The sequence below is a fragment of the Ranitomeya variabilis genome, chromosome 6 (assembly GCF_051348905.1).
Source record: "Ranitomeya variabilis isolate aRanVar5 chromosome 6, aRanVar5.hap1, whole genome shotgun sequence".
In the NCBI taxonomy this organism is placed as follows: Eukaryota; Metazoa; Chordata; class Amphibia; order Anura; family Dendrobatidae; genus Ranitomeya; species Ranitomeya variabilis.
In genome coordinates this window covers 31,769,215-31,796,138 of record NC_135237.1, presented here as the reverse complement: position 1 = coordinate 31,796,138, position 26,924 = coordinate 31,769,215, and the positions used below count along the sequence as shown (strand labels likewise).

Below are 26,924 nucleotides of genomic sequence, written 5' to 3'. Positions count from 1 at the left end.
TCAAACTGGGAATGATGAGGAAACCCCGAAAGAGGTGGGGTATTATTTAAGAATAAATTCCCCTTTAATTGTTCCTTCTGGGTGGTCCTTAGATAGAAAATTATCTTTGTCATGTCTTGCTTGGTACTTTTCAGTCCCATCTTACAGTTCGGATACGACGGGGAGTTTTCAGCACTTTGCATTTACGATATTATGATGCATAAATGTGAGCAATTATCACACCAAACATGATATAAAAAAAGGACACAAGAAGGAAGTTAAATTGGATTTATTACCCTCTCATTTTCCCCCTTGATACTTAATATACACTTCATAAGATAAATTAAATAAAGAATCCCAGCAATCAGGGTGTAAACACGTGCACACGTATAAATAACAGAAAACATAAGAACGTCCTACATAAAGCTCAGTCACGAGAGGCCCAGACCCCACAATAGTATTGCAGGAGGAATAAAACCCAAGTACCAAAAGTTACCATCATCAGACCGCAGCCGTGGATCCACAAAACCCAAAGACTTCAATATAAGATTGAAAAAGGAGAAAAAAAAAAAAAAGGATCTGCTTTTTTACCCCATAAAACAGCACCACTCTTTTCCATGGGAGTACAGCTTAGATCCATTTTGATGGGCAAGAATAGGGCTGTCATTGAGGGGAGAAAAAAAAGGTTTTCTTCTGTTGAAAATCAATTTTTCCTATAAATATTCTCCTAACATATTTTACACTCATATCTACTGTATAAAAATTTTGGAAAGTAGGACATGGTCTGAAAGAATCCTGGGTGACTATTCTTTAAAAGAGTATCCCAGTTTACAAAAATGATCTCCCACGGTGATAGTTGTTAAATCTGTGTGGGTCCGATGTCGTAGCAGGAGATGTCCCTTGTTTTCCTGCAGACTATGCTGGATTTAAAGGGACTCTCTCATCATATGGAAATAATGGTACAGCTGTATAGGTGCATCACCCCTAATAAAAACAATACTTTTTTTGTTTAGATCCGACGTGCCAGTCAGGAGAAACCCTTTGTTGAAGTCATGAAAACTGGGCAGGAAGTGCACTTTTGACTACTTCCTGTAAATGCATTGACACGCCCCCTGGATTTGCATACGGCTTCTACACTAGATTTCTCATGACTGGTACATCGGATCTATACATAAGATATATCGTTTTAATGGGCAGACAAGCACCTACACAGCCGTGCCACTACTTCTTTATGCACAAAAGTCCTAATCATAGATAAATTACGCAGAACAGCATGACCGGATCCTTCTTTCAACTCCTCCTGGCCATGGTTTTTTCGGCAAGGGAAGAACAGGGGACATTGGTCTCCCCATTCTGGTGATTGGTGGGATTCTCAGTATAGGCTCCTAGAGATGAGCAGAAAGATTTTCAGTGTCCCGGGCTGATGTCCACGTTAACACTCGTGGCAGGCGGAGCCAAGGTTTGTGAACATCCGCCGACACTTGAATACCGGCATCCTGGGCGCCAACGATGCTCGCTTTAGGCCCGAAGTCACTGGGCCCTTAATGTCATGACAGGGGCCTTGTAGACGCCAGAGATGCCCATTGTTTCTCAGCATTCAAGTGCGCAGGACCCTGGTCCAGGTGCAGAGGTATACCGACGTAGACGCCGGACGAGGGTCCTGCGAATCTACAGGTTATGATGGTCTAATAATAATAATAGTATTTTTGTAAACTGGAATAACCCCTTTAACACAAGATCTGAAGTTCTGATAGTCTATCACAAAAAAAAAAATACACAGAAGACCTTTCAGATTAAAGGGCTTGAACAAAATTGTGGTTTTCTGCAAAAAAAAAACAAACAACAAAAACAGCGCCACCCTTGTCCACAGGCTATGTATAGTATTGCAACTCGGACCCATTTACCTAAAAAAGAGCTGCAATACCAGACTCAATACATCTACAGCCGTGGCGCTGCTTCAAGAAAAGAGCTGCCATGTTTTTCTTTTCTAAGTCTGAACAATCCCTTTAAAGAAATTCAACTTATGTAATGAATTTGGCAGTAAATCTACAAGGCTACGTCTAGACATTGCGGAATTATTTGATGCAAAAGTGCAATAATAATCCCGCCGTGTGTGTACGCAGCCTGAATGGGAGGAAAAGAATAAAAAACTTAAAATTTTTCTTTTAATAAATAAATGTAAAAAAAAAAAAAAAAAAAAGACTTTAAAATATATACATCTCAACTGTAATCAGCCCGTAATATACATCTATACACTCACAGTCACTCAAAACGTCAAACCAATGCCCAGAGAAGGAAAGAACGCCAAAATACCCAAAATAATTGAAATAATTACCCCCCGACACCGGTAGAGGAGTGTGTGTTACAAAAGTATAGGAAAGTGCCAGTTATCAAGAATTCCTGATAATGCATGGTGCAAATCAAGGCCCGCGGCATCAGTCACCAAAGGGTGTGCACATCTGGACATCTATGGCACAGACTGTATATACCACCATGTCCGATAGGTGTTTCACCTAAATACAATCTGCAAACTTGCAGGCTAACTTTGTGAATAGAATACAAACAGTATTATGCTCCAGAGCTGCATTCACAATTCTGTTGGTTATCACTGGAAACAGCTGACAAGTTTTACTTGGTTGAGTGGATTACTAAGGTGGGGAGGTATAATTCTGCTTACATGTGACAAATTATAGTAAAAACCTATAACGTAGGCAATGAATAAGCAAAAAAATACTGGGAAAAATCGAGCTCTTAATTGTGCAGAATTGTGCATGCAGCTCTGGGGTACAAAGGAACAATATACACTAACACAAATGAGCTCTCACACTGAAGTAAGAAATCTGTCTCTATATTACCCCTTGTTGGATCGTTTATGGTCATATGAATTAGTCAATAGAATATTAACGAAACAATAGTGATTTCTGGTTGAGCTAGAGGGCAACTATTATAGGTGGCACTAGCGAGACAGTTTTCCTCCTTCTGGAGACAAGCTAATTTGCATACCTTTTTCCCAGGGAACACTGTGTGGCCTGCCATTTTGCAACCTCCCAACCCTTGTGACGTTTTTGCAAGTCATGCGAGAAGCAATATGGAAAACTGCCTGGTGAGCGCCACTTCATTCCTCTCCGTTAACGGTTTGCCTGGCCTGTAAGACTTCCTATATCAGTGGGCGGCCTCCATAAGGCGGAGTGTTACCCTTAATAGAAAAAATAAATAACGTATCGCTGAAGTGACTCAGCTTTGTATGTGGATCTACTCTGAATGTACGCTGTATGTTCCTCTTCTGCTGCTGGGTTAAGTGCCGCTACCTTACATACAAGATCACAAAGGATGTATACATCCCGCTCCTTATAAATTACAAATCTCACATACATAATCGCACAAAAAAAAATAAAAATCAAAAGCTTGATCAGCCTGACATTCTTCCCTCCACGCGGCGGTCAGCCCCTTCATATCCCTTCCCTCCACGCGGAGGGTCAGCTGCTCCCCATCCCTCCCCACCACGCAGAGGTCAGCCGCTCCACCCCTTCCCAACAAGCAGATGTCAGCCGCTCCCCATCCCTTCCCTCCACGCGGAGGTCAGCCGCTCCACATCCCTTCCCTCCACGCGGAGGGTCAGCTGCTCCCCATCCCTCCCCACCACGCAGAGGGCAGCCGCTCCACCCTTCCCAACAAGTGAAGGTCAGCCGCTCCCCATCCCTTTCCTCCACGCGGAGGTCAGCCGCTCCACATCCCTTCCCTCCACGCGGAGGATCAGCTGCTCCCCATCCCTCCCCACCACGCAGAGGTCAGCCGCTCCACCCCTCCCAACAAGTGAAGTTCAGCCGCTCCACCCCTTCCCAACAAGCAGATGTCAGCCGCTCCCTATCCCTTCCCTCAACGCGGAGGTCAGCCGCTCCCCATCCCTTCCCTCCACAAAGAACGTCAGCTGCTCCACCCTTTCCCAACACGTGGAGGTCAGGCGCTCCACCCCTTCCCAACTCGCAGAGGGCAGCTGCTCCACCCCTTCCCAACACACGGAGGTCAGGCGCTCCACTCATTCTCTCCACAAAGAAAGTCAGCTGCTCCACCCCTTCCCAGCACGCGAATGTCAGGCGCTCCACCCCTTCCCTCCACGCGGAGGTCAGCCGCTCCACCCCTTCCCAACTCGCGGAGGGCAGCTGCTCCACCCCTTCCCAACACGCGGAGGTCAGCCGCTCCACCCCTTCCCAACACGCGGAGGTCAGCCGCTCCACCCCTTCCCAACACGCGGAGGTCAGCCGCTCCACCCCTTCCCAACACGCGGAGGTCAGCCGCTCCACCCCTTCCCAACACGCGGAGGTCAGGCGCTCCACTCATTCCCCCCACAAAGAAAGTCAGCTGCTCCACCCCTTCCCAACACACGGAGGTCAGGCGCTCCACACCCTTCCCTCCACGTGGAGGTTAGCAGCTCCACCCCTTCCCTCCAAGCAGAGGTCAGCTGCCCCATTCCTTCCCTCCACACAGAGGTCAGCCGTTCCACCCCTTCACAGCTTCAGTGGTCAGTAACGCTTTTTGCGCTTTCGCCCCCCAACATCTATAGCAAATGCAAAAAAGCAGAGGGACAAGACAGCACCTCGGCGGCCACCCCCTGAATAAAAACATGTAAACAGAAGGAATTCCTATTAAATTAAGAAAAAAAGTTTCTTCTGTACAGTTTTTTTTTCTTCACTTCTGTATCCATACCCATCTTGTTTTCTATAGGTCAGCGGTCTTTCTGTGGTTGTGAAACCTCTACTTCCCACATGGCCGGGGTATTAGCCTTGCCACAGCAGGGACAATGACTGCAGGCTGCTCCTGTAGAAGACGAGGTCCATGTATCCTCAGACGCTGCGTGACATTAGATAGACGCGTTTCCGGGAGTCTTTCTGAAAGTCTAGGCCCGCCGTCCGGCTAATGTTGGACAGCGGATAGAAACAGGAGTATAAAAAAGAAGCTGGTGATGCAGATTAACCTCTTGGTAAGTGCCGACATGTCCTTGGGAACAGCGATCTGTGCCAGGTCGTTGGTTATGTGGGAGATTTCATGCGCCACGCACACGAATATAAACGTGCTAATGATGATGTTCAGCATGGGGTTCCCAGGGATGAGGACCAGGATCCCCTTTGTGTCAGCAGCCAGCCAAATGTGATACTGACAGATAAATAACTGCAAGATAAAATGAAGAGGTGTTAAATGCAAAGAAAAAAGCACTAATCTAAAAAAAAAAAATAGCAGGAAAATAAGCAAAATATCCCCGATAACCTAGATGAAATATAGTTATTATTAGTGCGGGGCTGGAGGAGTGGAGTAAAGTACAGGAAGTAGATCTTCAGGGGCGTGACAAGCCTTTGGTTATGCTCCACCCACGCAGACCATGCACTATAAGCCCACAGTTTTTTATTTTTTTTATTTTTTAAATTGAAAAAAAAAAAAAAGATTCCAATATCACATCTCAGAGTGGCAAAGGATATGTGAACCTTTAAGGTTAGCAGATAACGTGAAATTAGACTCTGGTGTTTTCAATCAATGGGATTACAATCTGGTGTGATTGGGCGACCAGTTTTATTTAAACAACAGGAATTTATTAAAGTCTGATGCTCACAACACATTTTTATGGAATTGGATCACGGCACAAACAAAGAAGATTCTTGATGGAACTCCGAAGAATTGTTTATGCTCATCATGCTGGAAAAGGTTATAAAGCCAACCATCAAGAATTTGGAAGCAACAATCCACAGTCAGACAAACTTTGTACAAATGGAGGACATTGAAGACCATTATTACCATCGCCAGCACCGGTCGACCAGCAAAGATCACTCCAACAGCAATGCATATAAGAGTATGCAAGGCTACAAAGGAACCCAAGGTAGCATCTAAGCAACTTAAGGCCTCTCATAACAGAGATGAAGCTATTTTGGATGGAGGAATGAGCTAAAATTCCTGCAAATAATCAACAACTACTGAAAACTTTTATATGTAGTTATTGCAGAAGTTCACATACGTTTGCCACTCACAGACATCTATAATGGTTATGTTTTAATAAAACAGCTTCACACAGGCGACATTTACTTACCTCCAAAGAAATTCTGCCAAACCAGGCAAAGAATGAGCTGTACACAGAGCGGGCATACCCAGGAATGTTCCTTATGAGGACGAAAGCTAAAATCTGCGTAACAAGAGAGAAAGAGGGCAGTTCTCAAATTTTTTTTTTTAAGCGTAGTGTGACACTTTCAGGCCAGCCTCCTTCTCTATGCACAGACTTCCAGTACACCCACAGCTAACCTCTACAAGTAAAGCTGCAGTGGAAAGCAGGGAGGAGGAATTGTATTTCCTATTTTTTAGGCCTCAGAGGTGAAGCGCTTTTTTAAATGCTCTTATGGAAGCGATAACGATCAGTCTGATAGACTTGTGACACACGGATGTTGTGTCCACTACCTGCAGACATGATGGAGAACAATCGGTACCTGTACAACAGAAATGGACGGGTGCATCTCGTTGCATTCGGTCTTGTTTTTACAACTGCTGGCCCATATGGAATAGGTCTGGAGAAAGAAGAAGGACAGCGGTTATTAACCCATTAAGGAAGCAGACATTCTTCATTTTCGCACTTTTGTTTCTTCCACGATTCAATGCTCTTAATTTTTCACGTAGACACAGCCGATTGAGGGTTCTTTGCAGTTTTAGCTTTGAGTGACATTATTCAGTTTATCATACAATGTACTGGGGAAAAAAAAACAGAAAAAGTGCGTGAAATGTTAAAAAAAAAATTAGAAAATACAATTCTGCCTTTATTTATTTATTTTTAGGGGTTTTGCTTTTATGGTGTTCATAGTGCGGTACAAATGTTTCCTCAGGTCAGTACAATTATGGTTATGTATAGTTTATTTATATTTTAGTGGAAAAAAAAACTTTTTTCTTTAAAGAAGTTTATCATATCGGACTTCAACTTTATGCGGCAGTGCAGATTATGGGTCTTTTTATTATTCTTTATATTATTTGGGCTAGTTAATAGTTTATTTTTTTATCAATTAACAAAATGAAAAGTGTATGAACAAGAGAAATATAAATCAAATCGATATTTAGTGACCGCCCGTCACCTTTTTCTAGATACACTTGCAAAAAGTTGTGGATTTTGTAGGATTATAGTCATGTGAGTAATTACCGTAACCAATTCTACCAAACAGGTGAAATGATCATCATTTTCATATGTAGCTTGTAACACAGTCATAAACTGAAATGGAAATAGCCATGTAGGAGGCTTAAAACTGGGTGACGAACAGACAAACTGCTACAAAGGGGAGGTTGTAGAAGACTATATCATGTCACAGGTAAAAAGCAGCATGACAAGACTGAGCACAGCAACAAGACACAAGGTAGTTATACTGCATCAGCCAGGTCTCTTCCAAGTAAAAATTTCAAAGCAGGCTGGGATTTCTGTTTGCCCATTTCTTGCTGCTGCTTCAGAAGAGATTAAACAGCAAAGTTGAAGACATAATACACACTGGACGGCCAAGGAAACTTAGTGCAGCAGATGAAGGACACATCACACCCTCCCTTCTGTCGAGGTTCACTCTGTCCGTATCTACTCTCCTTCTAATCTCCAAGTGGCTGTCATATACCGACCACCGGGCTCAGCCACTGCCTTCATTGACCAATTCTCCACCTGGCTTCTTCACTTTCTCACTGCTGACATCCCCACCATCATAATGGGTGACTTTAATATCCCTACTGACACCTGCCAGCAGCCTCCAAGCTCCTGGTCCTTACTTCATCCTTTGGACTTACTCAGTGGTCCTCAACAGCCACCCAACCAGACGGACATACGCTAGACCTCATCTTCACCCGCCTCTGTTCCTTATCTAATCTCACAACCTCTCCCTTCCCCCTATCTGACCACCATCTACTCACCTTCTCATCCTTGTCCTCCTCACCCGCCCCCATGTCCAGCCACTACCACATCCTCATAGAAACCTTGCACACCTAGACATTCACAGAATCTCTCCTACCCCTGTCCTCCATATCTTCACTCCACGACATGGACAGCACCACCGCTTTCTGTAACTCCAACCTCACATCAGCCATAGACTCAGCCGCCCCTCTCATGCATGGCAAAGTGCAACAAATCAATTGGCAACACTGGCATAACAACCTCACCAAAGACCTATTTCACTAACCTTGTATATTCACTATCATACAACCCAAAACAACTGTTCAGCACATTTAACTCTCTCCTCCGCCCACCACTGCCACCTCCAACTCCCTTTATCTCTTCCGAGGACTTTGCCACCTACTTCAAAAACAAGATCGACCAAACAAGGCAAACCTTTACTGTTCCATCACCCCAACCACTCCATATACCAGATCTCTGCCCTTTCCTAATAATTTCCCTCTCCAACATCACGGAAGGAGAGCTCACTCACCTCCTTTCCAAATCACACCTCACCACCTGTGCACTTGACCCCATCCCTTCCCACCTGCTCCCCAACTTTACCAACATGCTCATTCCAGCCCTAACCCATCTATTCAACTTATCGCTATCTTCTGGTACCTTCCCCTCTGCCTTCAAAACATGCCACCATTACACCCATCCTCAAAAAGCTAACCTTGACTCAACTGCTATGCCCAGCTATCGCCCCATATCACTGCTCGCGTTTGCTTCCAAACTCCTTGAGCAGCATGTCCATGCTCAACTTTCCTCCCACCTCTCATCTAACTCTCTCCTTGACAACCTCCAATCTGGCTTCCGCCCCCACCACTCCACCGAAACTGCTCTGACCAAAATTACTAATGACTTCCTCACAGCCAAAGCTAACAGACAGTTCTTCATCCTCCTCCTTCTCGACCTGTCCTCTGCTTTCGACAAAGTCAACCACTGCCTACTGCTACAGATTCTTTCTTCCCTTGACATCAAAGCCTTGCCGTGTACTGGATTGCCTCATACCTATCCAACAGCACATTTAGCATTTCCCACTCCCACACTACCTCCTCATCCCGCCCTCTCTCTGTTGGGAGTCCCTCAAGGCTCTGTCCTAGGGCCCCTACTTTTTTCCATCTTTACCCTTGGCCTAGGACAACTCATAAAGTCCCATGACTTCCAGTACCATCTATATGGTGATGACACTCAGATCTACCTCTCTGGCTCAGATGTCGCCTCTCTTCTGTCCAGAATCCCGGAGTGTCTGTCAGCCATATCCTCCTCCTTCACCTCTCGCTTCCTAAAACTCAATGTAGTCAAAACTGAAATCATCTTTCCCATCTCGTGTATCCCCCCTACCTGATCTATCGATTATGGTAAACGGCATCATGCTCTCTCCCGCTCCTGAAATCCGCTGCCTCGGGGTAACTCTTGACTCTGCCCTGTCGTTCAAACCGCACGTCCAAACTCTTGCCACCTCCAACTCAAAAATATTGCCAGAATCCGTCCCTTCTTCAGCCCACAATCTACTAAAATTCTTGTGCATGCCCTTATCTCCCACCTCGATTACTGCAACACCCTCCTCTGTGGCCTCACTCTCTTGCACCCCTCCAGTCTGTCCTCAACTCTGCTGTTCGGCTAATCCACCTCTCTCCTCCCCTGCTTCTCCCCTCTGCAAATCCCTCCACTGGCTCCCAATTCCCCAACAAATCCAGTTCAAACTACTAACACTGATCTACAAAGCCATCCACAACCTGTCCCCTCCCTATATCTCTGAACTAATTTCCCACTATCTTCCCTCACGTAATCTTTGATCCTCCCAACTCTCCTCCACACTTATTCGTTCCTCACACAACCGCCTCCAAGATTTCTCCCGAATATCCCTAATCCTCTGGAATTCCACGCCTCAACAGGTCCGATTATCCACCACCCTTGCATCCTTCAGACGGAACCTGAAAATTAATCTCTTCAGGAAAGCCTATGCCTGCAATAACATTCTGCCGCCTCACCACCCGAGCTGCCGCCTCACCACCGCCAGATCTGCCCCCTCACCACCACCAGTGCTGCAGCACCCCCGACCTCCTGTCTCTTCCCCATTATCCAGTATAATGCAAGTCCACAAGGACAGGGTCCTCTCCCCTCTGTACCAGTCTGTCATTGTAAATTTGTTTACTGTTAACGATATCTATAACCCTGTATGTAACCCCTTTTCTCATGTACAGCACCATGGAATTAATGGTGCTATATAAATATATCACAATAATAATCATGATTACTGGTCTTCGAAACCAGATGTCCAGCAGTTCCATCAACTCAGGCAGCAACCAGTGGAACTAGCTACACCCATCTACTGTTCCTTGTTAGATCTGATATTTTAAGGAATGCAACTGAAAGCTATATACAGAACCATTACTACAGTCCCTTACTACCATTCACATTTTGGATAAAGACTCAGAGGAAATTGAGCAACCCACAAGTAAGTTGCCAGTTTCATCTACACTTATATTGGACCTAGTATAAGCGGTAATGTAAGCGACATTCTCTCTGGTTACAGAACATGTATTCTGTAGTTGTTTAATGCTGCATAAGTGCCATTTATCTGTTTAACAGATTGTGTGTCAATTAGATATTCTCTGGTATTCCAGCATAGTAATTATTGATGTCATTGAGCATTTTGTTAAGTGATAATTTATTCTTAATTACAATTCTATTTTTTAAAGCTTCTCAGTCGAGAGATATAGATTATATATGTGTGTGTGTGTGTGTGTGTGTGTGTGTGTGTGTGTGTGTGTATATGTACACTGATCAACAAAAATAAAGGGAACACTAAAATCCCACATCCTAGATATCACTGAATGAAATATTCCAGTTGTAAATCTTTATTCATTACACAGTGGAATGTGTTGAGAACAATAAAACCTAAAGATTATTAACGTAAATCACAACTAATATCCCACGGAGGTCTGGAGTTGGAATGATGCTCACAATCAAAGTGGAAAATGAAGTTACAGGCTGATCCAACTTCAGTGGAAATGCCTCAAGACAAGGAAATGATGCTCAGTAGTGTGTGTGGTCTCCACGTGCCTGTATGACCTCCGTACAACGCCTAGGCATGCTCCTGATGAGGTGGTGGATGGTCTCCTGAGGGATCTCCTCCCAGACCTGGACTAAAGCATCCGCCAACTCCTGGACAGTCTGTGGTGCAACGTGACGTTGGTGGATGGTGCGAGACATGATGTCCCAGATGTGCTCAATCGGATTCAGGTCTGGGGAGCGGGCGGGCCAGTCCATAGCTTCCATGCCTTCATCTTGCAGGAACTGCTGATACACACTGAGGATCTCATCTCGGTACCTAATGGCAGTCAGGCTACCTCTGGCGAGCACATGGAGGGCTGTGCGGCCCTCCAAAGAAATGCCACCCAGTACCATTACTGACCCACTGCCAAACCGGTCATGCTGAAGGATGTTTCAGGCAGCAGATCGCTCTCCACGGCGTCTCCAGACTCTGTCACGTCTGTCACATGTGCTCAGTGTGAACCTGCTTTCATCTGTGAAGAGCACAGGGCGCCAGTGGCGATTTAGACAATCCTGGTGTTCTGTGGCAAATGCCAAGCGTCCTGCATGGTGATGGGCTGTGAGCAAAACCCCCATCTGTGGACATCGGGCACTTAGACCATCCTCATGGAGTCGATTTCTAACGTTTGTGCAGACACATGCACATTTGTGGTGTGCTGGAGGTCATTTTGCAGGGCTCTGGCAGTGCTCCTCCTGTTCCTCCTTGCACAAAGGCTGAGGTAGCGGTCCTGCTGCTGGGTTGTTGCCCTCCTACGGCCCCCTCCACGTCTCCTGGTGTACTGGCCTGTCTCCTAGTAGCGCCTCCAGCCTCTGGACTCAGCAAACTTTCTTGCCACAGCTCGCATTGATGTGCCATCCTGGATGAGCTGCACTACCTGAGCCACTTGTGTGGGTTGTAGAGTCCGTCTCATGCTACCACGAGTGTGAAAGCACAACCAACATTCAAAAGTGACCAAAACATCAGCCAGAAAGCATTGGTACCGAGATGTGGTCTGTGGTCCCCACCTGCAGAACCACTCCTTTATTGAGTGTGTCTTGATAATTGCCAATAATTTCCATCTGTCGTCTATTCCATTTGCACAACAGCATGTGAAATTGATTGTCAATCAGTGTTGCTTCCTAAGCGGACAGTTTGATTTCACAGAAGTTTGATTTACTTGGAGTTATATTCTGTTGTCTAAGTGTTCCCTTTATTTCTTTGAGCAGTGCATGGCATGTGGGTATATTTGTGTGCGTATATATGTATGTGTGTGCGTGTATGTATGCGTGTGTGCGTATATATATATATATATATATATATATATATATATATATATATATATATATATATATATATATATATATATATATATATATATATATTTATTTTTTTAAATACTATTGGATATCACTTTAGGGGGAAGTGTTTATTCATAACTTTCAGATGTATTTTTATGGCCCTATTGGTTATTATTAGCGATGAGCGAACGTGCTCCAATAAGGTGTAATCCGCTATGATCGGGTGCTGAGTGTCTGAGCTGTGCTCGAATTATATGTTTGAGTCCCCACGGCTGCATGTCTCGTGGCTGTTCGTCAGCTGCAACACATGCAGGGAGTTCCCGTTTGTTAGGTAATCCCTGCATGTGTTGGTCATTTATGGGTTACAACCAACAGACATTTTGTCCTCAGAAACAGGTTCTCATAAAATGTTTTTATTTGTCTTGTCTTTGTTACATAATATTTATATTATTTAAATATAGGAAGTGCATCAGATCTTTTGAAAGGGTCTTCCATTTTTTTAATGGCATATGATTTACAAGTATTTTGCTTAGCGCCCGATTAAAGGGGTTTCTCCAGGCTTTGTGCTCAAGTCTGCAATCACTCTACATGACTGCAAACTTAGGAGTGCACACGGTCAGGATTCTCTGGTGCCAGAAGAACAATAATTTAATTTGCATACTTGTGGTCATGTGCCAACTAGACGTAATGCAAGTGTATTGCGCGACACATCTAGTCGGAATGTGGCCGGAAGCATGCAAATCGCAGATTTGCTGGCACTGTTAGTTACCTTTATTTGTTTGATATTCCATATTTTTAGATTCCTCACATCCATTCTTGCTCGACATTTCTCATGATCGCTAGCACTGGTAATCCAAGCCAATCATTGCAAACCCCCCTCTCTTGTGCCCACCTGCTCCCCCAGCGTCTGTTGCAGGAAGGTGGAAAGAAACCTGTATAGACTGGATAATAATAGGGATTCTTTATGAATCCAGAACCAAGGAGAGTGAATGGTACTGGGGGCAAAATGGATCAAAAGCTGACAGCAGGGACCAAGTAACCTCCCAGTGGGTCCGGTATTCAGAAGAACAACATTTGCCTTCTGGTTTACTTAGCGCTACTTTCGCATATTGGAGCAAAGCAAAAAGTACTAGACAACCACTAAGTTTCCCAGATGTTCAGTCCAGGTTCTTAAAAAGGAGTTCCCATGATATAAAGTTATGGTATATTGCTCGGATATATTCATAGAATCAGGACTTACCAAAAAAGACACGACGGAGAAGAAGAGCAGCACGCTGGAGACTTTGGTGGAAAACAGAGGTTCCCCTTTTCCTTCGAAAAGCACCTGATATTTCTGTAACGCCAGGTAGATGAATGCAAATAGCATGCCATGGAAAACAGCCTGCAAGACAAAGTACAGAAGAATCAGCCGCCACTGCCATGTTAGTGAGATATGCCTTTATGGACTCTTGGAAAGCTGGATATCCGCCCCCTCCGATGGATGTGATGGCAGCAATATTGGTGGTCACACATCCAACTCAGAAACTATGGATTACAGATGCAGTGTTTTGATGCTGCGATTCTTTTGAGAGAAGACAGCGTCATTTTTTTCTTCATATTCTGCGAGCAATATTCTATTAACCAGTTCAAAATGAGGCAGTTTTCATATTATCATTTTTTTTTTAATTTTACTTTCATCCTCTTGAAAATTTTTATTGCCAATATCGTGCAATATTGGTGGGTAAATAGAAGAAATATGCCCGTTTTTCTTTTTTTTTTTCCCTAAAACCATAAAGGATCACTGAAACACATTGAAATTTTGTTCCACTTCCCGTAACAATTTTTATATAAATCAGACAAGTTGTTTTTTTTTCCCCTCGACAAGATTACAATTATTTATTTTTTCTTGATTTTGATATATTTATTTCACAAGTTGTGCTGCCTATAAGGTCATAAAATACTTTTTAGGGGGTGATTTTAACACAAATACTTTATTTTTTTTTCCTCATTTTTCCTGTAACTAGTGCTGCTACATTAGCCCCAGTTAAAGGTGCAAATTCAGCCTACTGGCTGCATGGCAGAGGGGGATGAGGGTCTCCTAGGACCACCGTTCTATCCTTACACCCATTGATTACATGATTGCTCGGACCGGGGGAGGGAGCGTTGTCAGTGACTCCTATATACTGTGTACACAGCTATTGGGAAGGCAGACACGCTAATAAACCCTCTCTGTCTTCTATGTGCAGTAACATTTTACAGTGTCATTGTAGAACATAATGCTGATGTAATACAGCATTTTGTAAGAAGAAGTTTGTGCGGGTTTCTTTTTAGTTGGATTTTTTTTCCATTAATGAAACGGACCATGCGATCCTTTATCTTCCATAATACACTGCACTACTTCTGTATCGCAGTGTGTCATGCCTGGTAGTGCAGGGCATCATAAGCCTATATAACTGGCAAACGAGGAGGGTCTCGTTAGGAACCAAAGCAACGCATCGCCACCTGGTGACTGAATCATAGGGGCAAATCGATGGACTGACAGAAGGACTCTCTCTCTTTGGTTTAACCCCTTAGCTGCAATGGTTACTAATAAGCGCAGCATCTAAGAGCGACCTCCGGGACACGCAATGAGTTATGTAAACTTTTCAGGTTAGGGAATGAAACATTATTAGAAAGTGGCCTGAACATTTAATATCTCTGCATTGCATTATCCCCCAGTTGTTCCTCTGGGAAATGTAAAAATAATTTAAGGAGCCACTTTGACAAAAGAAAGACTCAACCTATATGAAGAATAGTGGAGGAAGACGCAGGCACAAAGTCCTAAAACAAGAGATGCTCCAGATGCTCTAAAACAAAGAGGAGACCACAATCCATAGGAGTGTAGAGGGAATACTTACATATCGGTCTAAACTCCATCGAAACCACCACTCGTAGACTTCACCATTTAACTCAAACAGTTTAGAGACGGGCCAAAGAGAGAAGATCTTCTCGAAGGAGTCCTGGGAGGAAAGACCAGAACGTCAGAGGGTATTGTGGGGGTAAATGAGCACCAGACCTGCACTAGTAGTGTGCCATGATGTCCCCCCTGAGTGCGGCTTCCACAGTGGTAGCAATGTATGGCACTGATGTATATGTCAGACATGATGAGATTACGAAAACGTTAAAACTCCTACATTTCCCAAAGTCATATAGATACAACACATATTTAATACCGGAAGATTACACCACTTGGACCCCCATCTAACAGCGAAACGGGGATCCAACAACCCTATGAGAAAGGGTGTGTAACTGCAGGTCATGAACATAACGCACTGCCGCCTTTATAGTCATTCTCTATGGATTCCACGGCTGCCTCGTCCGATTTCCGGCAGTGTTGTCATGGGGACATTGTATGGATCCAAATCGCCATCTACGCTAAAATATGTTTTCCAGGACTTAGGATGGTTCATCAATATCTAATTAGCGGGGGTCTGGCACCCCGCACCCCCACTGGATCAGCTGCCGGATCTATGGTCTACAGAGCCAGAACAGCACAGCGCCATACACCGTGAACTGGCCATGCTCAGGTACCGCAGCTCAGATCCCATCCACTTCAATAGGAGCTGCACAAAACCGAGAAATGGCCACGACAGTACACGGAGCCGAACTATTCCAATCCATTCACTGATAACAGCGGATCGGGCTGATGCCAATGATCCTTACGATAGGCGATCAATAACCTGGTCCTGCACCCGCCCCATTAATATCTGATTTACCTCTGTGTATGTAGCGAGCATCATCCATGCAAGGACACGTGGGATCCCCAGACCAGACAGAAGTAGACTCTGGTCATATTTATTAGCGACTTCAGAAGCTAAAAACCGTGAGGTGTCCCCCCCACACGTACCGTCAGCCCGCAGTGACCCTCACAGCCGTAATTTACAGGGGAGGTTCACGTAGGGAAATGCAGCGTACCTGAGCACGAGATAGGACGTAGATACACAGCAGCAGGAAGCTGAGCTTCAACACCAGCCCGAAATACCAAATGTTATTAGCTGGAGAAGAGGAAAAGCAACATCAATGTGACGGGAGGAACAGATCCAAATTATTACAGAAATTATTAATTATAAACACACGTTTGTGAAAAGCGTCTGACAGCGACTCATCTCCCGCTCCCCCACGATTCCAGGGAGGTAAAATATATATATATTTTTTAACCCAAACATAAAGGATTAAAAAAGTTGAAAGCGTTAAAAATGACAACAGAATTGACCCAAATAAATAAAGATAAGCAAAATACACAAAGTTGTAAATTCAGAATAAACCGGAGGCCATTGTTACCATTTGCCTTCTTCTGGGTGATCTGTGGCCATAAAGCCATGGATCCATAAATCACCATGAACCAGAAGGTGACCAAAGGAACGAAGTAGTAGAACTGGTACGGCCGGTCCATGACGATACAGAGGACGACCACCAAGAAGTTCAGGCGGAATAAGACCTGTGATAACAGAAATGAGCAGCATTAATAAAGCAGATTAAATACTAACATTTCGTGATGAAAATCCAAGGTTCAATCAATTTTTTTTTTAAAGATCTCTCTCATTTAGGTCTATGGGAAATTTTAGAAATGGTTAAGGTGTAGGTACCTCTACAGCAAAACGTGGGGTCCCTACCTTCCTGAACTCCCAACAAACTCATTCACAAGACTAACATAAAAGAGAAACCGTTTCACAAGAGTTTTGATGCTTTTCTGTACATTGGGTATCCAATCTCATCACCAGAGCGTCCCCCAGAGAAACACGAATATTTACTCAAGAGCTATTAACGTAGTTACACTACTCTACAAATCTGACAAAATCTCCGTACCTGGGCGATGCGGTAGATTCCAAAATCTCCTTTTAACCAGAAATAGGAGAAGTGTCCGTATCCCGTCTGAAATAAATAGGCAGCGACCAGAACCCGCACGTGCATGTACACCGGCAAAAACTAGAAGAGAAGGAAGAGTAGTCAGCAGTGGTTACATCAAGAGCGTATATGAGGTTCTGTAGCAGCTGAGGTGCATATTATGAGGGGAGCAGCAGCTGAGGGGTGTTTTGTGAGGTTCTTCAGCAGCTGCCTCTTCTGATACGCAGCAGCTCCCTCTTTTTGAGTTAGGAACCCCTACATGTCAGTCTGTGTTTGGCCCCATCGATGGAGCATTATGCTGTCAGATCAGCAGCGTCTACAGTAGCATGTAAAAGTTATGGCACCCCTGGTCAAATTTACTGATATTGTGAGTAGTTAAGCAAGTTGAAGATGACATGTTCTCTAAAATGCCTAAAGTTACAGATGACACATTTCCTTTGTAGTTTAGGCAACAAAATATACATAGTCATCTCAGACTTAAAAAATTACAAAAAGGAAAATGAGCAGATGCAAAAAATATAGACGCCCTGAATGGTTAGTACACAGTAACACCCCCTTTTGAAAGGATCAGTTTGTAAACGCTTTTGGAGTCTTTCAATTCTTGTTTGAGGGATTTTCCTCCATTCTTCCTTGGAGAATTTCTCCAGTCCTGTGAGATTCCTGGGTCGTCTTGTATCCTTGGCTATTTTGAGGTCTGGTCACAGATTTTCAATGATGTTCAGATCATGGGACTGTGAGGGCCATTGTATAACCTTCAGCTTGCTCCTTTTGAGGTCTATTGTGGATTTTGCTGTGTGCTTATGATTATTATCCATTTGTAGAAGAAATTCTCTTTTCACTTCTGTCCACTTAGGAAGCAACACTGATTGACAATCAATTTCACATGCTGTTGTGCAAATGAAATAGACAACAGATGGAAATTATTGGCAATTATCAAGACACCCTCAATAAAGGAGTGGTTCTGCAGGTGGGGACCACAGACCATATCTCAGTACTAATGCTTTCTGGCTGATGTTTTGGTCACTTTTGAATGTTGGCTGTGCTTTCACACTCGTGGTAGCATGAGACGGACTCTACAACCCACACAAGTGGCTCAGGTAGTGCAGCTCATCCAGGATGGCACATCAATGCGAGCTGTGGCAAGGTGGTTTGCGGTGTCTGTCAGCGTAGTGTCCAGAGGCTGGAGGCACTACCAGGAGACAGGCCAGTACACCAGGAGACTTGGAGGGGGCCGCAGGAGGGCAACAACCCAGCAGCAGGACTGCTACCGCCGCCTTTGTGCAAGGAGAAACAGGAGCACTGCGAGAGCCCTGCAAAATGACATCCAGCAGACCACAAATGTGCATGTGTCTGCACAAACGGTTAGAAACCGACTCCATGAGAATGGTCTGAGTTCACGACGTCCATAGATGGGGGTTGTGCTCACAGCCCAACACCATGCAGGACACTTGGCATTTGCCACAGAACACCAGGATTGGGAAATTCGCCACTGGCGCCCTGTGCTCTTCAGAGATGAAAGCAGGTTCACACTGAGCACATGTGACAGACATGACAGAATCAGTAGACGGCATGGAAAGCGATCTGCTGCCTGCAACATCCTTCAACATGACTGGTTTGGCAGTGGGTCAGTAATGGTGTGGGGTGGTATTTCTCTGGAGGGCCGCACTGTCCTCCATGTGCTCGCCAGAGGTAGCCTGACTGCCATTAGGTACCGAGATGAGATCCTCAGACCATATGCTGGTGCGGTTGGCCCTGGGTTCCTTCTAATACAGGACAATGCCAGACCTCATGTGGCTGGAGTGTGTCAGCAGTTCCTGCAAGATGAAGGCATTGAAGCTGTAGACTAGCCCGCCCATTCCCCAGTCCTGAATCCGATTGAACACATCTGGGACATCATGTCTCGCACCATCCACCAACGTCACGTTGCACCACAGACTGTCCATGAGTTGGCGGATGCTTTAGTCCAGGTCTGGGAGGAGATCCCTCAGGAGACCATCCACCGCCCCATCAGGAGCATGCCCAGGCGTTGTACAGTAGGGAGGTCATACAGGCACGTGGAGGCCACACACACTACTGAGCATCATTTCCTTGTCATGAGGCATTTCCACTGAAGTTGGATCAGCCTGTAACTTCATTTTCCACTTTGATTTTGAGCATAATTCCAACTCCAGACCTCCGTGGCATATTAGTTGTGATTTACGTTGATAATTAGGTTTTACTGTTCTCAACACATTCCACTATGTAATGAATAAGGATGTACAGCTGGAATATTTCATTCAGTGATATCCAGGATGAGAGATTTTAGTGCTCCCTTTAGCTTTTTGAGGAGTGTATTTTTTTGTTTGTTTTTTGCCTAAAATACAAAGGAAAAGTGTCATCTTTAACTTTAGGCCTTTTAGAGATCATTTCATCTTCAGCTTCCCTTAACTGTTCACGTTAACAGTACTTTTGACCAGAGGTGCCCAAACTTTTACATGCCACTGTATGTATTGCTCATCCTCATATGGCACGTTATTTACAGACTTGTCCGTGCAGATTCTCCTTCCTCTGTGTGTTACACAGGACTTGGACCAGTCACCCCAGTGACGATACTCACAGAGCTGGCTCCGGATATATGATAGATTAATATGACGAGCTGCATCCATCCCTTCCACTCATCAGTTTGATCGCGATTCAATAATTTTGTCTGAAATCAAACATGAATGAGAAACTTGTTGTCAGCGATGGAATAAGGACCATATAAGCCTTCACTACGGGGCAAATTGACAGATCAGCATGTTCGCCCTTCCTGTGATCATATCTGCAAATGCTGCCTCCTGCAACAAGGCAGAAAACTGACAATTTCTCTCCAAGCAAAACAATCAGACTCTACTCCACCGGCCATGTTGCAGCTGCAGCCAATCACTGCACGCAGCGGTGTCCAACACATTACTAACAGCCTGCGATTGACTACAGCAGTGACGTCGGACAGGACCGAGCAGGAAGTAATTACTGAAAAGCTCTAAGTAATCCAAAGAACAAAGTACAGAAACTGCGGATAATTCTCACACGATGGTAATAAAGAGAGGTCAGAACAAGCGAGAAACAGCAATGGAAACAAATATCCTCGCTGCAATAACAAAGGTAACTACAGGTGTAATATAACAATGACGTCCCAACATTCCTGCACGTCGCCTTCACCACATACATAAAAAAAGAGTATAGAGTCACTGTGTACATACAATACCGATCCCAAGTTATAGCCTGTATTATACTTCAGAGCTGCACTCACTATTCTGCTGGTGCAGTCACTGTGTACATACATTACATTACTGATCCTGAGTTACAGCCTGTATTATACTTCAAAGCTGCACTCACTATTCTGCTGCTGCAGTCACTGCTTTTTTCTGTGATTTTTCCATCTTTTGGAGGATTTTTAAGTCCTCTTTTTGTGCTGGTGAGCTCTGTTTTCATGGTGCAGTCACCGTGTACATAGATTACATTACTGATCCAGAGTTACATCCTGTATTATACCCCCGAGCTGCACTCACTATTCTGCTGGTGCAGTCACTGTGTACATACATTACATTACTGACCCTGAGTTACATCCTGTATTATACTCCAGAGCTGCACTCACTATTCTGCTGGTGCAGTCACTGTGTACATACATTACATTACTGATCCTGAGTTACATCCTGTATTATACTCCAGAGCTGCACTCACTATTCTGCTGGTGCAGTCACTGTGTACATACATTACATTACTGATCCAGAGTTACATCCTGTATTATACTCCAGAGCTGCACTCACTATTCTGCTGGTGCAGTCACTGTGTACATACATTACATTACTGACCCTGAGTTACATCCTGTATTATATTCCAGAGCTGCACTCACTATTCTGCTGGTGCAGTCACTGTGTACATACATTACATTACTGATCCTGAGTTACATCCTGTATTATACTCCAGAGCTGCACTCACTATTCTGCTGGTGCAGTCACTGTGTACATACATTACATTACTGATCCTGAGTTACATCCTGTATTATACCCCAGAGCTGCACTCACTATTCTGCTGGTGCAGTCACCGTGTACATACATTACTGATCCTGAGTTACATTCTGTACTATACCCCAGAGCTGCACTCCCTGTTCTGCTCGGTACATTACATAGAGTTCAGACAAGACCACTATGAGGCAGACGTTACCTCCTTTGTGTTTTCATTGTAGAAGACCCCCAGCACCAGGATGTAGATGATAGGTATGAAGAACGAGGAGTGGGTATAGAACTTGTTTTCCTTCATGTACAGGTTGGCGCGGTCACAGAAGTAGAAGTACGTCATGATGAGCCCAAGCTTGGCAAAGGAGAACAGGGCGACCTCCAGTGTGGAGGCGGCTGGGGTGACGGTGGCCGGCTTCTTCTCCTCCCCGCTCTCTATGTCTGTGCACATCTTGTTCTTCCGGTGTTTGTTCCTCTGGATCACACTGATCGCCACGTAGGCACCAATGGATAAAGCAAAGAAACTGGTAGCCAGCTTCTGTATGAGGGTGAGCGGAGGAGTGGGCTGGCAGCAGGAGCCATCGATGGGCTTGAGGATTTTATTGCAGTAGGAATTCATAAGAATCATGGAGCTCTGCAAGAGAGGACGGGATTACATGTAGATATTATTACAGGCATGTCTTCCCCCCGATGGCCACAGGTAGCCCACTGTACCCGAAAAGGCCACAGGATGCGCCCACTGTCCTACATATGCTCACCAGACACCCACTATCCTGCTGACAGCCATAAAATGCCCACTGTCCCCAAGATAGTGTCAGGGCTCCCACAGTTCTTGAGACTGGCGTCCGAGTGGCCAGCACCCCTTAGAGCACCCACAGTCCTGAAGACGGCCCCACATCTGCCAAGGTGTCCCCGCAAGGCAGCGCCACGTCTGCCAAGGAGTCACAAAAGACGGTGCCACGTCGGCCAAGGCGTCTCGTAAGCTATCCACAAAATTTCTGGCGCTTACTATCTCTCTGCTGGTCTCTGGGATATGAAGGCCATCCAAAGATTGCTCTATAGTTTCTTCAGAGATGAGCCTGGAGACGCTGAAAATTTTGATTTTTGATCTCGATTTTCTATTGGTGCCATTTAAAATCGCTGTCGCAACTTCATTGTAAGCATCGATCCGCGCGTTGGTTATCATCCTGCGACTTTCACCTAATAATTGTTCATAGACGGGATCTGAGAATGAGAAGAGGACACGAGGTTTACATAAACGATGGAAACGACAGATTCATCGGTCTGCAGAGGCAGAATGAAACAATGGCCATGAGGTCAGACCGGCTCCTCACAATATGAGTCTGACAACATGGACGTCGCCTTGTGCCACCTCTGCCTAGACATACAATACATGGCACCTTGCAAGATCCAGTAGACGTCACTGGTGTCCGCCAACTTCCCCAGAACCGGCTTCAGATCCGTCAGGTTCACCTTGTACTGGGCCAGAGACTCCGCGCTGCCATTGTTCATCTTTATCGACCACTGAGAATAAAGCGGAAACTTTCATTTTCATTTCATTGTGTTCTCACTGGTCACAATCACTATTTACATTGTCTGCCAAGCACAACCAGTTTTCCATGATTGTCCCAATATTTAAGACAAAAAAAGGGGAAAAAAAACAACAATTCTTGGGGTTTGGACAAAAAAGTGGTAATACTTGTAAAAGGTAACTCTGTTCTATGGATTAGTCTGATGATAGCACATTTATACTGTTTTTTTTTTCGTTATTTAACCCCTTAAGGACAGGATGATTTTTCATTTTTGTGTTTGCATTTTTCTTTTCTCCCCTTCTTCCCAGAGGCATAACTTTATATTTTTCCATCGAAATACCCGTGTGAGGGCTTCCTTTTATAGAATTGTACTTATGAATGACTCTATTCATTTTGACATGTGATGTACTGGGAAGCAGGAAAAAAAAAAATTGTATTTGCAGCCAAAAAAAAAATGAAATTCTGCAATTGTTTCTTGGGTTTATTATTTGCAGCATTAATTTTAGAATAATACTGACCCTGGCAATATGATTTTCTGGGTCAGAACCATTGCACAGATAACAAATGTGAGGTATTTCCTCTCTTTACGCCGTTTACCGATCGGAATAATTTACCGTATTTATCGGACTATAAGACGCACCTAGGTTTTAGAGGAGGAAAATAAATAAATAAAAAAGGGAGGCAAAAAATGTGGTTAATTCTGTACTAATATCCCCCATCCAGGTATGCATGGCCCCCTCGCCCCCATCCCGGCATGCATGGCCCCCCCATCGGAAAACATAAAACAAAAATAAAAAAAAACCCAAACAAACCATTATACTTTCCCTGCGCTCCCTCACAGCATCCTGCTCTTATGCCAGCAGCTGATTTACACTTGTAAGCAGCACAAGGCAGTGGCGTCATATGCTGCTTTACAAGCCGTGGTCAGCTACCGGAATACTCAGTGCTCTCCACACCCGTGATTATGGGGAGTGGAGAGCAATGAACATTCACTCTCTTTTGTAGAGGGCGCACGTGATCGTCCAGCAGCTGCAGGAAGCGGCGGTTGCGGTTTACAGTGTGCCTGCTATTAACGAGAAAATTAATATTCACTGCTCCCCACACCCATAGTCCCTCAAACCTCTAGGCACCGACTTCAGTGCATAGAGATAGGCAGGATTATGGGCACGGGGAGCAGTGAATATTAATTTCTCTTTAACACTGGGCATAGGGGTCAGCCACAGCTGTCGGCTCCTGCCTCCTGTGACTCGCTCCTCCCCCACATCCCCATCCGGACTATAACACGCACCCCACATTTTGCTCCAAATTTTTGGAAGAAAAAAGTGCATCTTATAGTGGGGTCCTCCATGACTTCATGGTTTTACTGACACACCAGACTTGGGGTCCTTCAGTCAGGTCCATGACAGCTCATTGTGGAGAGGGGTACAGTGTCCTAAACTCTTAAATGCCGCTGTCATGATTAATAGCAACAACCGAGCAGTTATACCATTAAGATCGCATAAAACAGGATCAAGCCGGCACCTGAGTAGAAAGGATTGGGTCAGCTGCGGAGCCCGATCCATACAGTACGAGTACACAAACTGTAAATGCAAGGGTTATTGATAAAATAAAACCTTCTCTTCTACAGATTAAACACTTATTTAATGAGCCGAAGTAAACGGTCGGTTTTATTAACAGTTCACAGTCCTCAGTCTCAGCGCACGTAGTTATAGGATCAGTAGCAGCTTACCGTGGCGGCTCCGGCTACAACAATTTGAGGCTTTGATGCTGGGCTCTGGAAGTAAGAAAATGAACGATGTTAGAAGCAAGAAGACGCTTCCACTCGACGTTTACTACAACTTTGTATTCGACGTATTTATCCGGAACCATGCATAAAAAAAAAAAAGTCTACAAACCCCTGTTAAAATGTCATTGCTTTGAAATGAAAAAAAAAAAAATTATATATATATATATATATATATATATATATATATATATATATATATATATATATACACACACACACACATATATACAGTTAGGTCCATATATATTTGGACAGAGACAACATTTTTCTAATTTTGGTTATAGACATTACCACAATGAATTTTAAACAAAACAATTCAGATGCAGTTGAAGTTCAGACTTTCAGCTTTCATTTGAGGGTATCCACATTAAAATTGGATGAAGGGTTTAGGAGTTTCAGCTCCTTAACATGTGCCACCCTGTTTTTAAAGGGACCAAAAGTAATTGGACAATTGACTCCAAGGCTATTTCATGGACAGGTGTGGGCAATCCCTTCGTTATGTCATTCTTAGTTAAGCAGATAAAAGGCCTGGAGTTGATTTGAGGTGTGGTGCTTGCATCTGGAAGGTTTTGCTGTGAAGTAAACATGCGGTAAAGGAGCTCTCCATGCAGGTGAAACAAGCCATCCTTAAGCTGCGAAAACAGAAAAAACCCATCCGAGAAATTGCTACAATATTAGGAGTGGCAAAATCTACAGTTTGGTACATCCTGAGAAAGAAAGAAAGCACTGGTGAACTCCTCAATGCAAGAAGACCTGGGCGCCCACGGAAGACAACAGTGGTGGATGATCACAGAATAATCTCCATGGTGAAGAGAAACTTCTTCACAACAGCCAACCAAGTGACCAACACTCTCCAGGAGGTCGGCGCATCAATATCCAAATCTACCATAAAGAGAAGACTGCATGAAAGTAACTACAGAGGGTTCACTGCACGGTGCAGCCACTCATAAGCATCAAGAATAGGAAGGCTAGACTGGACTTTGCTATAAAACATCTAAAAAAGCCAGCACAGTTCTGGAAGAACATTCTTTGGACAGATGAAACCATGATCAACCTCTACCAGAATGATGGAAAGAGAAAAGTATGGCGAAGGCGTGGTCCAGCTCATGATCCAAAGCATACCACATCATCTGTAACACACGGCGGAGACAGTATGATGGCTTGGGCATGCATGGCTGCCAGTGGCACTGGGTCACTAGTGTTTATTGATGATGTGACACAGGAATGAATTCTGAGGTATTCAGAGCTGCCATACTGTGTGCTCAGATCCAGCCAAATGCAGCCAAACTGATTGGTCGTCGTTTCATACTACAGATGGACAACGACTCAAAACATAAAGCCAAAGCAACCCAGGAGTTACCGTATATACTCGAGTATAAGCCGACCCGAGTATAAGCCGACCCCTCTAATTTTGCCACAAAAAACTGGGAAAACTTATTGACTCGAGTATAAGCCTAGGGTGGAAAATGCAGCAGGTACCGGTGAATTTCAAAATTAAAAATAGATGCTCCATATCGTTCATTATGGCCCCATAGATGCTCCACATAAAGCTGTGCCATATAGTGCTCTGCACCGTTGCCCCATAGCTGTGCCATATAGTGCTCTGCACCTTTCCCCCATAGCTGTGCCATATATAATGCTCTGCACCATTGCCCCATAGCTGTGCCATATAGTGCTCTGCACCGTTGCCCCATAGCTGTGCCATATAGTGCTCTGCACCGTTGCCCCATAGCTGTGCCATATATATATATATATATAATGCTCTGCACCGTTGCCCCATAGCTGTGCCATATAGTGCTCTGCACCGTTGCCCCATAGCTGTGCCATATAGTGCTCTGCACCGTTGCCCCATAGCTGTGCCATATATATATAATGCTCTGCACCGTTGCCCCATAGCTGTGCCATATATATAATGCTCTGCACCGTTGCCCCATAGCTGTGCCATATAGTGCTCTGCACCGTTGCCCCATAGCTGTGCCATATAATGCTCTGCACCGTTGCCCCATAGATGCTCCACATTAATCCGTGCCATTGCTGCTGCTGCTGCAATAAAAATAATAAAACACATACTCACCTCTCTTGCTTGCAGCTCCTCACGTCCCGTCCCGGCGTCTCTCCGCACTGACTGATCAGGCAGAGGGCGGCGCGCACACTATATGCGTCATCGCGCCCTCTGACCTGCACAGTCAGTGCGGACAGACGCCGGGAAGATGGCGCGGCGCCCGGCGTGTGGAACGAGGGAAGGTAAATATGACATACTTACCTGCTCCCGGCGTCCCGCTCCTTCCCCCGGACAGCTGGTCTTCGGTGCCGCAGCCTCTTCCTCTATCAGCGGTCACCGGCACCGCTTCATTAGAGGAATGAATTATGCGGCTCCGCCCCTATGGGAGGTGGAGCAGCCTATTCATTTCTCTAATGAGCGGTCCCACGTGACCGCTGAACAGGGGAAGAGCTGCGGCACCGAAGACCGTGGGACGGGCAGGGGGAGCGACAGGAGCGCCGGGACTAGGTGAGTATAT

General features: G+C 44.8%; 1 protein-coding gene across 1 annotated transcript in view; it reads right to left on the bottom strand.

Moving 5' to 3' along the window:
• Positions 1-4,199: 4,199 nt before the first annotated feature.
• CASD1 (CAS1 domain sialic acid O acetyltransferase 1) overlaps positions 4,200-26,924 on the bottom strand; it is a 32,037-nt gene continuing 9,312 nt past the window's right edge. The window contains exons 7-19 of the mRNA XM_077268164.1: positions 24,349-24,393; positions 22,488-22,611; positions 22,097-22,311; positions 21,296-21,721; positions 19,707-19,796; positions 17,072-17,191; positions 16,547-16,703; positions 16,181-16,260; positions 15,124-15,225; positions 13,488-13,628; positions 6,444-6,521; positions 6,053-6,145; positions 4,200-5,145 (exon numbers count right to left, since the gene is read on the bottom strand). Coding sequence (XP_077124279.1) covers positions 4,891-5,145; positions 6,053-6,145; positions 6,444-6,521; positions 13,488-13,628; positions 15,124-15,225; positions 16,181-16,260; positions 16,547-16,703; positions 17,072-17,191; positions 19,707-19,796; positions 21,296-21,721; positions 22,097-22,311; positions 22,488-22,611; positions 24,349-24,393 — 1,926 coding nt within the window. The 3' untranslated portion in view covers positions 4,200-4,890. The remainder of the gene's footprint in view (positions 5,146-6,052; positions 6,146-6,443; positions 6,522-13,487; positions 13,629-15,123; positions 15,226-16,180; positions 16,261-16,546; positions 16,704-17,071; positions 17,192-19,706; positions 19,797-21,295; positions 21,722-22,096; positions 22,312-22,487; positions 22,612-24,348; positions 24,394-26,924) is intronic.